The sequence below is a fragment of the Centroberyx gerrardi genome, chromosome 9 (assembly GCF_048128805.1).
Source record: "Centroberyx gerrardi isolate f3 chromosome 9, fCenGer3.hap1.cur.20231027, whole genome shotgun sequence".
NCBI lineage: Eukaryota > Metazoa > Chordata > Actinopteri > Beryciformes > Berycidae > Centroberyx > Centroberyx gerrardi.
In genome coordinates this window covers 8,092,688-8,103,106 of record NC_136005.1, presented here as the reverse complement: position 1 = coordinate 8,103,106, position 10,419 = coordinate 8,092,688, and the positions used below count along the sequence as shown (strand labels likewise).

General features: G+C 43.1%; 1 protein-coding gene across 1 annotated transcript; it reads left to right on the top strand.

Moving 5' to 3' along the window:
- The first annotated feature begins 1,576 nt into the window (after nucleotides 1-1,576).
- On the top strand, nucleotides 1,577-9,594 carry lpar3 (lysophosphatidic acid receptor 3). Its single transcript, XM_071921857.2, has 3 exons — nucleotides 1,577-1,725; nucleotides 2,580-3,335; nucleotides 7,163-9,594. Exons 2-3 carry the CDS (start codon nucleotides 2,594-2,596, stop codon nucleotides 7,489-7,491), a joined length of 1,071 nt encoding a protein of 356 aa, XP_071777958.1. The 5' UTR covers nucleotides 1,577-1,725; nucleotides 2,580-2,593; the 3' UTR covers nucleotides 7,492-9,594.
- Nucleotides 9,595-10,419: the final 825 nt, after the last annotated feature.

Here is a 10,419-nt window from a genome sequence, read left to right as displayed (position 1 = left end):
ATCACCACCAAAACCAAATCAAATTAGTTACAATCAGTTACAATACAACACATTTCCCAAACGCTCAGAAAAATATTAAGAGCTTTTTAAAAAGATTCCCAAATTACTATGACAGATTTAGCTGTGTCAAGATTGGGTAAGAGGGGACTTCTGAATAACTGATGCATCATGAATGACGATACACTGGAGCCATGAGTAAGGTTTATCATCATAAGATCTGCCAGCATATTAGATTGTCAGGACAAGCTGCAGCACGCCTGCAGACAAGAGCTTTAATTGCCGTGCCTGTAACTCAATAAAATCAAAGGAACATATTTCTTCACACACAAACAATGTGACTCATGAAATTCAAGGAGTTATCTGGCACTGCCATGATGCTGTGAGCATGTTTATCGACTACCTCATTTTCCTATTGGGCCAAATGATCCCAGACTGATTCCAGTTGATTTACTGATCTGACAAACGCCTGAGGAGGAGGCGGTTACACATCAGTACCTCCAGATCATGTAGTATTTTTCCTATGTAGTAATATCACCCATGTTGTATTTGTGTTGATCTTTTGTTTTGAGATAGAGACTTGCTAACTTTCTGGAATAAATATAGCCTATGACATTCAGCTACAGGCTATTATACAAGAGCATGCAACCACATGCAAGAGCCAAGGTAAGCCAGGGATGAAGTCAAGAACACCTTAGTCCGGTCCAAGTCAAGTCAAGACCGAGACCAGAGCAAATCGAGTCGTTTTCGAGAACAAGACCAAAACAGGATGTGATATTTTCAACACCTGTGTGTCTCGTTTGGGAGGACAAACACTGACCAATATGTTATATGTCAGTGTTTGTTATATGTCATATGTTAATAACATAGCCTATGCTATGTCAATATTTGCTATATTTTGCTTTGAAAAGTAAGACCAATGTGTGCTGTCCCAAACTAGAGACACAGAAAATAACATATTTTTTTAAGTCTGTACATTTCTTTCCAAAAGTAAAAAATTGATTAAAGAGTTCTATCTGCAAATCTGCCCTGCCACAATACTATAGCTATACACTTCAACTTAACTAATCAATGCAGTAGGATTTGACTTATCAATGCATAGATTGTATTGTATGAGGATGATGATGATGATGATGATGACTTATGCCTATGCATTGTTATTTGTTGGGACTTGATGTGTCCCTATGCTAAATGTTGATCGCTGTTATGTTTTAATGTTGCCCATGTTGCTCATTCATGTGCAGAAGAAATTTCCTCTGGGGCAATAAAGGTTTAATTCATCCATCCATCCATTCATTCATTCATTCATTCAAGTTTTAAGCCCAAATACACAGGTTTCTACAGGGGAAATCCCTTAAATTGGTGAGAAAGTGGGGAGAAAATAAACCGAATGTCGATCAAATCACCAATTTCACTTGTAAGATGGGCGTTAAATGACTGAACATAATAAAGTTGAAGTGAAACACCGAGAAACAGCCCGGGGCCTCGCGCTGCGCGGGTCAACCACGCAGGTACAGAGGAATTCAGATAGGAGGCTCCGCGCGCTCACGCCCTCTGCGTCACCGAGCTGGAGACTCAAAACTTTTCTGCCTCCAGTTTCTTCACCCAGTCGGCGCTGTCACCTCCCTGCAGAAGGCTGCTGCTGGGGCAGAATGGTGGAGAAAACTCGGCACGGAATGAATCACTACTTTTATTGACGCACTTCGGACAGTTTACAGGCTTCCACAGGTGAGTTTACCTGCTTATCAGGCGGCAGTGGGTGTTATTTAATAACCTTTAGTCTAGCAAGGTAGACTTAAGGTTTTGGTGTTGTAGGCTATTCCTTATGCAATTAAGTTTTGGCCACTGTCGAGAAAAGTTAGATGTATTTTCTCTACTTTTATGTTTTGTATTCTGATGTTTATCATAAGAGCACATACTGTTTATCGGCAGAAACCTGATAACAATGTGGGAAATTCTCTTTCCTTCTTTGCTATTGGCAAGTCAAGCCTCAGGTATTAAAGTCAATAAGGAAAGTTTTCTCACGCCAAGGAAAAAACGATATCACTTTTGAGCCTTATTTGTTTTGCCACATATTTATTTCACTAAATATTTGTTTAATTATACAGGTAGGAAGGTTTATCACAGAATTTGAGTAATAAAGTCTGTGGACATGTTTCTCATTTAAGTTGACTCAAGTCAATACTGCTGCAATTATTGTTTATTTTACTTTTATTTTAGTCCAAGATATGTTACTATCTTGTTAAACTATAGTAAAAGGAAGCTACTGTGTTTTCAGCTGCATTCAAAGCAGCTTCTTCCAGTAAAGGGGTTTTGGCACGTGAACTTCCCTTTGGACTCATGTCATTTAATCTCTCCCAGTTATTTGGCCTTGAAAAAAATTGGCACCAAACAAAGACCCGGTGTATTAAAACACGTCGATCCTGAATTGTCACCGCTCTTATCGTCCCACATCTCGTTACAATAATAGACTGAATTTCCCAGAGAGTGTGCCGTCCTGAAACGCATCCAAAAGTTTAATGGAGTTCAGTCGTTTGATAAAGTGTACCCGTTCTTAAATCTTTTCATTCTCGTTCCCGCAGACTTCCCCACCAAGATGGCCGGGCAGAACCAGTGCCACTACAACCAGCCCATGGACTTCTTCTACAACAACAGCAAGCAGGTCAAAGATGAATGGGACTCCACCCAGCTCATCCTGGTGCAGGTGGTGGGCTCCCTCTTCTGCTGTTTCATCCTGCTCTCCAACGCCATGGTCATTGCCGCCATCATCACCAACAAGAGGTTCCACTACCCATTTTACTATCTCCTCGCCAATCTCGCCGCCTCGGACTTCCTGGCCGGGATCGCGTACGTGTATCTCATGTTCAACACGGGCAAAGTGTCCAGAAAGCTGACGGTGAAGGGCTACTTCATCCGCCAAGGCCTTCTGGACACCAGTCTCTCGGCTTCGCTGGCCAACCTGCTGGTCATCGCTCTGGAGCGCTACATCTCCGTCATGAACTGGAAGGTCCACAGCAACCTGACGAAGAGGAGGGTGACGCTGCTGATCGTGCTGGTGTGGGCGATCTCCATCTTCATGGGCGCCGTGCCGAGCCTGGGCTGGAACTGCATCTGCAACCTGGAGGACTGCTCCCAGCTGGCGCCCATCTTCAGCAGGAGCTACCTGATCTTCTGGTCGGTGTCCAACCTGGTCGTGTTCCTGGTCATGGTGTCCATCTACATGAGGATCTACACCTACGTCAAGAGGAAGACGTCGGTGCTGACTCCGCACACCAGCGGCTCCATTAACCGCAAGCGGACGCCCATCAAGCTCATCAAGACGGTCATGGCTGTGCTTGGTAGGTGTCCAACGCCGCGCAAAAATGTTGTCAGTGCAGCATTTCTCATGAAACAGTCAAAATATTTCTGAGCTGTTGTGCTGTCGTATGTCTTTCGTTAGGGTTTAAAGATGCTCACAAGCCGGTCACAAAGTCCAAGCAATTTACTGAGTCACTGCTGAGCACGCTGGATTGCAATCTGTGTTTTCCTGATAGGAAGGAAAAGCAAGTGGAACAAAACATTGCGCTCACACTATTCTTATGTCTAAATGCTGTTTATGCTCTCAGTAAATGTGCCGAGGGCTTGCCAGTGATATTTTAAAGACGAGTGACTCACACGCTCTCTTAAGTGGGACTTGAGTTTCTACTTACAAAGATCAATGCACCAAAAATACTGTCTCTCAAGAGAGTAGAGAAAACATGAGAGAAAACACGAGAGAAAACATTTCTGGGAGGATTCAGTCGTAGGTTAGCAGGAGCACATGTGGCTCTTACGAACTTAACTGTACTGTTGCTTTTATTTCACTGTTTCTAGTGCAGTGTGTACCTTGGACAAGGTCTGATCATAGTACTGAGCTTGTTTTTAGGTCAGGTGCTTAGATTAAACTCATCTTGCAAAACATCATGGCTTAATAACATAGGGCTATGTGCACATTCACCTTAGTGCTGTTGCAAGATACAAAAATACATCAGCAAAAAGTCGATCCGCACAACAGCATACTGCTCCAAGACATTTGTTCACTAATTCTTCCTTGGATATGTCTGGATAAGAGGCTTTTATTGTGAAATGCTACATATAGTTAGTGAATAAATATCTTGGAGACAACAAAACATCATGGCTTCCCAGAGTAAGTAAGTGTGAAAAGGCTGAAGTTTCATTTTCATCACGTGCGTTTTCATCCTAGATGAGACTGGCAGATATGTGCTGGGCCTCTTTGTTTAGGTGTTCATGGTGTTGAAACAGGATTCGTTGCAGTTGAGGCATAATACCCAGCTCACACCCCTCCCTCCCTCCCCCTCGCCCTCCTTTCATGCAGCTCTGCAGGTCAGATGGGTTTGATCTCTATCAGCCCCAGCTTAAGATGTTGAATTTGCTCAGTCTTTTGTTCGTGTCCACTCTTTGCAATCTTCCAGGTAGCAAAAAAAAAAGAAAAACCCCATGAACCTACATGAGATTTGTCGAGTTTTGTGCCATCCCTCTGCAGGATAAATAGTTCCATCATTGTTCTTTGTCTTTTTTGCTCTGCTTGCCTGATATGTAGCGTAGGAGCCGTCTGTCTCTGTACACAGTGTCTTCCAGGCTGCTGTGTAATTATCTCTCACTGCAAGGACACTGGTGCTCGGCCTGTGTGGCGTGCCGGCCGCACCGCACTGAGACTGCAGGCTCTGTGGCCTTCGCTGAAGAACCCCTCCCCTCCAACCAAAAAAAAGGAAAAGAGAGGGAACCTATACTTGAGGGCTGCAACCAGTCAGCAAACTGCTTTCAGATGCCCCATTGTCCCCTTTAGCCGGTTGAACTGCTGTTGCTCCGGTGTCTTCTTCAGATTTCCAACTGAGATTGTTGTGACTTTGTGGAATTTTTTGTTTCCCACATCGATCTGTGGATGCTGTGGCATCAGTTCTGTTTGCATTGTTTATTAATCTGAGTCTCTCTCACTGAGTGAATGGAGAAGATCAAGCATTTTTTTTAATTTTCCTGAATATCTGTTGCATCAGGAAATGTTGATGCAGAGAATGATCACCAGACATGATGTGTAAATGATTCGATCTCACGTGTCAACACGGAAGTTGACTGGACAAACTGTATAATGTAATCACACAAAAAAGTGGCTATCAGCTTCTTTGCCCTTTAAACATGCCTGAAATGCTCATGTTGTAAACCATTATGTGGCACGATGGGAGGCAGAGGGAACATGGGAGAAAGAAAGGAAAGGAAACTCCAAACATCTCTTTTGTGAGTTGAAGAAAAAGGTGGTCAGGCCCAGCGCAGGTTACACTAAGCAAGAAAAAACAGCTAACCCTTGTCTCAGGTGAACAGCAATCTGCTCAGGTGGAAATGGCAACTGGACAAACCAGTTCAGAGACGCGTAACGCACACGTGTTGTATTGTAATCAGATTAAAATGAATGAGTGCAGAAATGTTAGACATGGATATAGACAGACCTTTGGTCATAGAGAGGTGATTATAACTTTATAACTGTGGCTGGCCTGTGCTGGAGATCAAATAACCCCAGAACCCATAGAAGGAAACAGGTTCTTGCTTGTAAATGTACCTTTTAATGAAAGATTGATCTACTCTAATATCGTACTGAACTTGTGTATTCATGTGTACATTTGAATTTCCCTCATGAAAGTAGCTCAAAGAGGAATAAGGCTGAAAATGTGGATGAGAAACTCTGCATATCTCTTTAGCATACAATTTTGGCATCACAAACTGAAACTTCATGCCCTAAGCTGAATATAGCCATTCTTTCGAAGCTTATCCGAGAGGGGGAGAGCCTCCTCCACAAGATAAGCATCACACTGTACTATGTAGGATTTAGAAATTCTGTTTTATCTTTAGGTGCAACCACCATGTTTTTCAGAAAGCCTCGTCGGACGAAAAGTGCCTAAGCAAAGGAACACATGTGCTACAAACACGCTCGCCTCCAAAACCCAGATGTTTTTTTCTACGTCAAAGATTACAGGGAAAGAAAGTGCGCTTTTAAATGGGGGAATAGGCCTATATCATAAACTGCCAGTGAAACCCCATTTGATGGAAACCCCATTTGATGGGGTTTCACAGTAAAATCTGGAGAAGTTTTTCACTTTCAGTCCTAACGATAGTGAAAAACATAAGAACTGAGGTCAGTGCCTCTATTAGACTCTTTCGGTGTGTGCGGGTGTGAGTGTGTGCGTGTGATAGAGAGACAAAGAAAGGCAGAGAGACAGATATTTCATTCTCTTTTTAACCTGTATAGCACAGCTGTTGTTTTTGTTCTGCGGTTGAATCGAAGCGGTAGAGGTGCAGGCAGCGCAGACAAGTTGCTACTTGTGGCTTCCTCTTAATCCCAGAAATCCTTCAGAAGCCCTGTTTTGTGCCCCAACATGTCTGAAACGGGTGACTAATTGGCTGGGGATTCTTCAATAGCCCAATAACAGTCAGTTGCTGTATTATTTACCAAACAAAAATTAAAACAATAGTGGCACTGTATTCCTTTTAACCTGTGCCAGCTTGTTGTAGAGATGGTGTTTGGTGAGAATATTATCACAGCTCTTAGATGCTGTTCATTTTAATGTAATCCTCAGTAGTTTCTGAGGTTATCTTATATGATAAAGTAACCGCTTTCAATGTTTGAGCTTCATTAGGGGAAGTACTTGTTACCACCAAATAGTTCCTGATTTAGTTTTGATTAGTTGATATATCTCCTTATGTTGGTTTGCTTATTGTTTACCCATCTGAACAGTTTGTTACTCTCAAGAGTTCAATGAGTGGCGGTAGCCTAGAGGAAGCAGGCGTGGGACCGATAAGTCACCGCTTTGAATCCTTGGACCGGCCTGGAAAATCTGAGTGGGAAAGTATTAAGTAAATGAGCAACACTCAGCAACTGCAGTCAAGTTGCCCTTGAGCAAGGCACTTAATCTCCAACACCCAAGCCGTGTTGCTTAATGGCCAACAGTAGAAGACTGTGGTTGTACTGGGCAGCTCCCAGGTGTGAATACATGTAACTATATGAGTGAAAAGCAGGGCGTTGCTGAGAATGCATGCTCAGCACAACATTCCCTGCTTAAGTAAAGGCTACAGAAATACAGTAATGGCAGAGTAGCCGTCTAACTGTGTGTGTGTTGTGGTGTCATTTTCCCTCCAGGGGCCTTTGTGATCTGCTGGACCCCCGGCCTGGTGGTTCTGCTGCTGGACGGCCTCCACTGCGAGAAATGCAAGGTTATGCACTTCAAACGCTGGCTGCTGCTGCTGGCCGTGCTCAACTCTGTCATGAACCCCTGCATCTACTCCTACAAGGACGAGGAGATGTGGACAACCTTCAAGAACCTCCTACGCTGCATAGGCACCGGCACCCGGCGGCAGCGGTCGTCGAGGGCCAACGCCAGGCCGCTCAGCTCCGCTCAGGACACGGGAACCAGCCAGCCGCCCTCAGAGGAGGCGAAGAGCGACGATCAGGGAATACTCAAGACCTGAACGTGGAGAAGCGGAGCCTGAGTTCTCTTCTGAACTTCTTAAGAACTGCCTAGAACTTCTGCCCAGTTCTTGTTGGACGTCCTTTGCGAAGATATAGATGGGTGATGACTTGAAAGACAAGCCAAACACTCCAGCTCAGTAGGTCGCTGTTGCTTTCAGGGTAACGGTACTGGCTTGAAGAGACGCTACAGGCGAACTGCCTCAGTGTAAGAGTGGACTCGCGATGAGTGGCCTTTGATGCACTATTAAAGCCCAAAATGGGTTCAGGGGTGTGATTTGTCAGGGTTTTGTTTCAGGATTTCATGTTTTTCGGACACATAACTCCCATTCGTGCTTAATGGGAGACTCCTGTTGCTGTTTCATCCTGTTTTTTTGTGGTCCTGATCCCATCCCTGTGGGTTATTTAAATATGGAGGAGTGCTGTGCTCCAATGGCTGAAGAAAGATTCCGATATGAAGTAAACAATGGTACATTTCTCCTTTTTACCTCAAAGTCAAAAAGGGTAAAAAAGGGCGGCTTTACTCGCTCCCTAAATCTCTGTAAGTCTCATGGATTTTTCCTTTAGGTTTACTACTTGTATATCCTTGTAAGGAAGCAGTACTGTAATGGTTAAGAAATGTAACTCGCTTATAGTCAGGTACTATAAAACTGTAGGCTTGCTTGGGGAGGGGGCAGGTTTAATGAATAATTCCTGTTTTTACACAAAGCAAAAAATATACTGTAAACTACTGTACTGTATATGTCTACTCATATACTCTGTAAGATATTTTCATGATGAATTTGCATGATTTCAACTGTAAGACAGCTAGCATATCGCTGTTGTCAGGTGAAAACTTTGCATCTCCGAAAAGTCCCAAAAAACTTTAAAAAGCCTTATTTTTAACCCTGCAATTTTGAGTTTATCTGATTGGTTGTGAAAGTGTTTCAGGAACCCAGGGGTTGTTGAATTGTCTCAACCCATAGAGGAGCATGTTATCCTTCAATTAAATTTAATTTACAAGGTTTTCACCTGACAGCAACGATATTCAGCATTACCTGATAATTTTGAGCTCCAGTCACGATTACAACTCAGTTTGGACAATCACCCACCATCACCTCGTTTTGTGAAACAGTTTTGCCTCTGGGGAATAGATAACAGAGTCGCTCCTTTCTGTCTCCCTTTATCAGTTGGACTAAACAAACAGACAAAATACCCCGCTGCAGCGCCTCACCAAGGCAAACCTGTTCTCCCTGTGGCACTTTTACACATCCTTTCAGTGGCTGCTGTTGCTCTGACGAAACAGCTGCTCACCTGAGAGCGCGGGTTGTTGCAAAACGATGTTGCAACACACTGGATTCCTGCTGGAGGAACACACCATGTACCTGCAGGAGCCGCAGAGGATATGACTGAAGTAGACTGGAAGGCCCCACACCCCCAAGCTGCCCTAAAGACTCCAGTGAATCATTTACTGGGTCAAAAGACACTCTCTTTCACCTGCTGTACAGTATTTATGCCAGTTCAACCGCTCCTTCTGTAAAGGAAATTACATCATTAAAGCCATTTTGTTTTCAGCTTGGGAGTGTAGGAATGCTACGTATGTGAGTTGTCGGGTAAAAGCTACAAGCAGCGGACGTGGTGTGTTTCTTTATTGAACTGAAATTTTACATTGTCATTCACACAGTGTTAGTGTGTGAGTTTCATGACCCTTGGGCCTTTGCAACCTTTCTAAAACTCACTGCATGCATGAGTGTCTTTGAGAAAAATAAGCATTATTTTCTTGATTTCTGAAAACAGCTTTTGGAAATCTGTGGTTTTCATCGAACAAACATGATAACATTCGTGTTCAGTATCTTTGATGATGGGACTATATGATACAGAAACTGTAAGAGGCTGAGAGGCGACTTTGAGACCCAGGCTTTTAAACCATACTGATAGAAACAAGAAGGGTACAATCACCAAAGCAGGACCTTTAACCACATGGTTGGTGGTGAACTCTGACATGACAGAGCGAATATGATTCCCTCAAAGCACCAACACTGGGTCAAATAGTTTTTATTTGCTCCAGGTAGTGTCCCGTAAGTTGTTAGTCAAGGAAACATTTATTAAAAGTGACTTTCAAAACATTTTCCTGTAATTTTATCCATTTTCTGGTATCCACTGTATGTTCCTGTGTGGCAAGCGCCACCCATTTGGCACCAAAGAAGACTAAACCAAACCGTAAAATGACTTGCAAATCCTGTTTGACCCAGGTCTTCTAGGTACACTGTCTCCTAATTTTATCTAAAAATAACTGGCGCTGCATGTAATGGTAAGCCATAAAACTGCAGCTCAGCAGAAAAACAAACATCATTGAGATGATTATCTGACACTAATATCAGAGACGATTTGCTCACCGGTAATTGCACTAAACAGTCCATTCTGCCCAACTGCTGCCCTAGATTGCATGTGCTGAAGAGGTGCCACTTCAGGGTGATTTACTCCGTTCAGACCAATTAATGGATGACCTTTGGTTTCCACGGAATCAATCAAGTTACGGGCCAAAGTGCTTGAGAAAAAAAGACTTGGCAGTTAAAGGGGAGGGACACGATCCTCCTTGGAATTAAACTGCGCAGCACTGGCATCAGTAAAAACAATAATGGGAAATGATTTGTATGTGAATTTAGTATTGGTTTACAGTTTATCTGACACTCTCTGAATGGTCCTGATACAGTAAATCCCACCTATCTGCTACTCAGAGCAGGTTACAACAAAGGCTTATTTTCACCAAGGTCTGGTAGCAGTAAAACACTGAAAAATGTTATTGTCTAAAGGAAGACAGTTGTTGGAGGGAAATATAACACTAAACTGCATTCTGTAGAACATATTCTGTGTATCTAAATGTAAATAATAAACAATCCATTTCAACTAATTTCTTTTTTGAAACTCTTTTATCTCTGAAAAATACACTA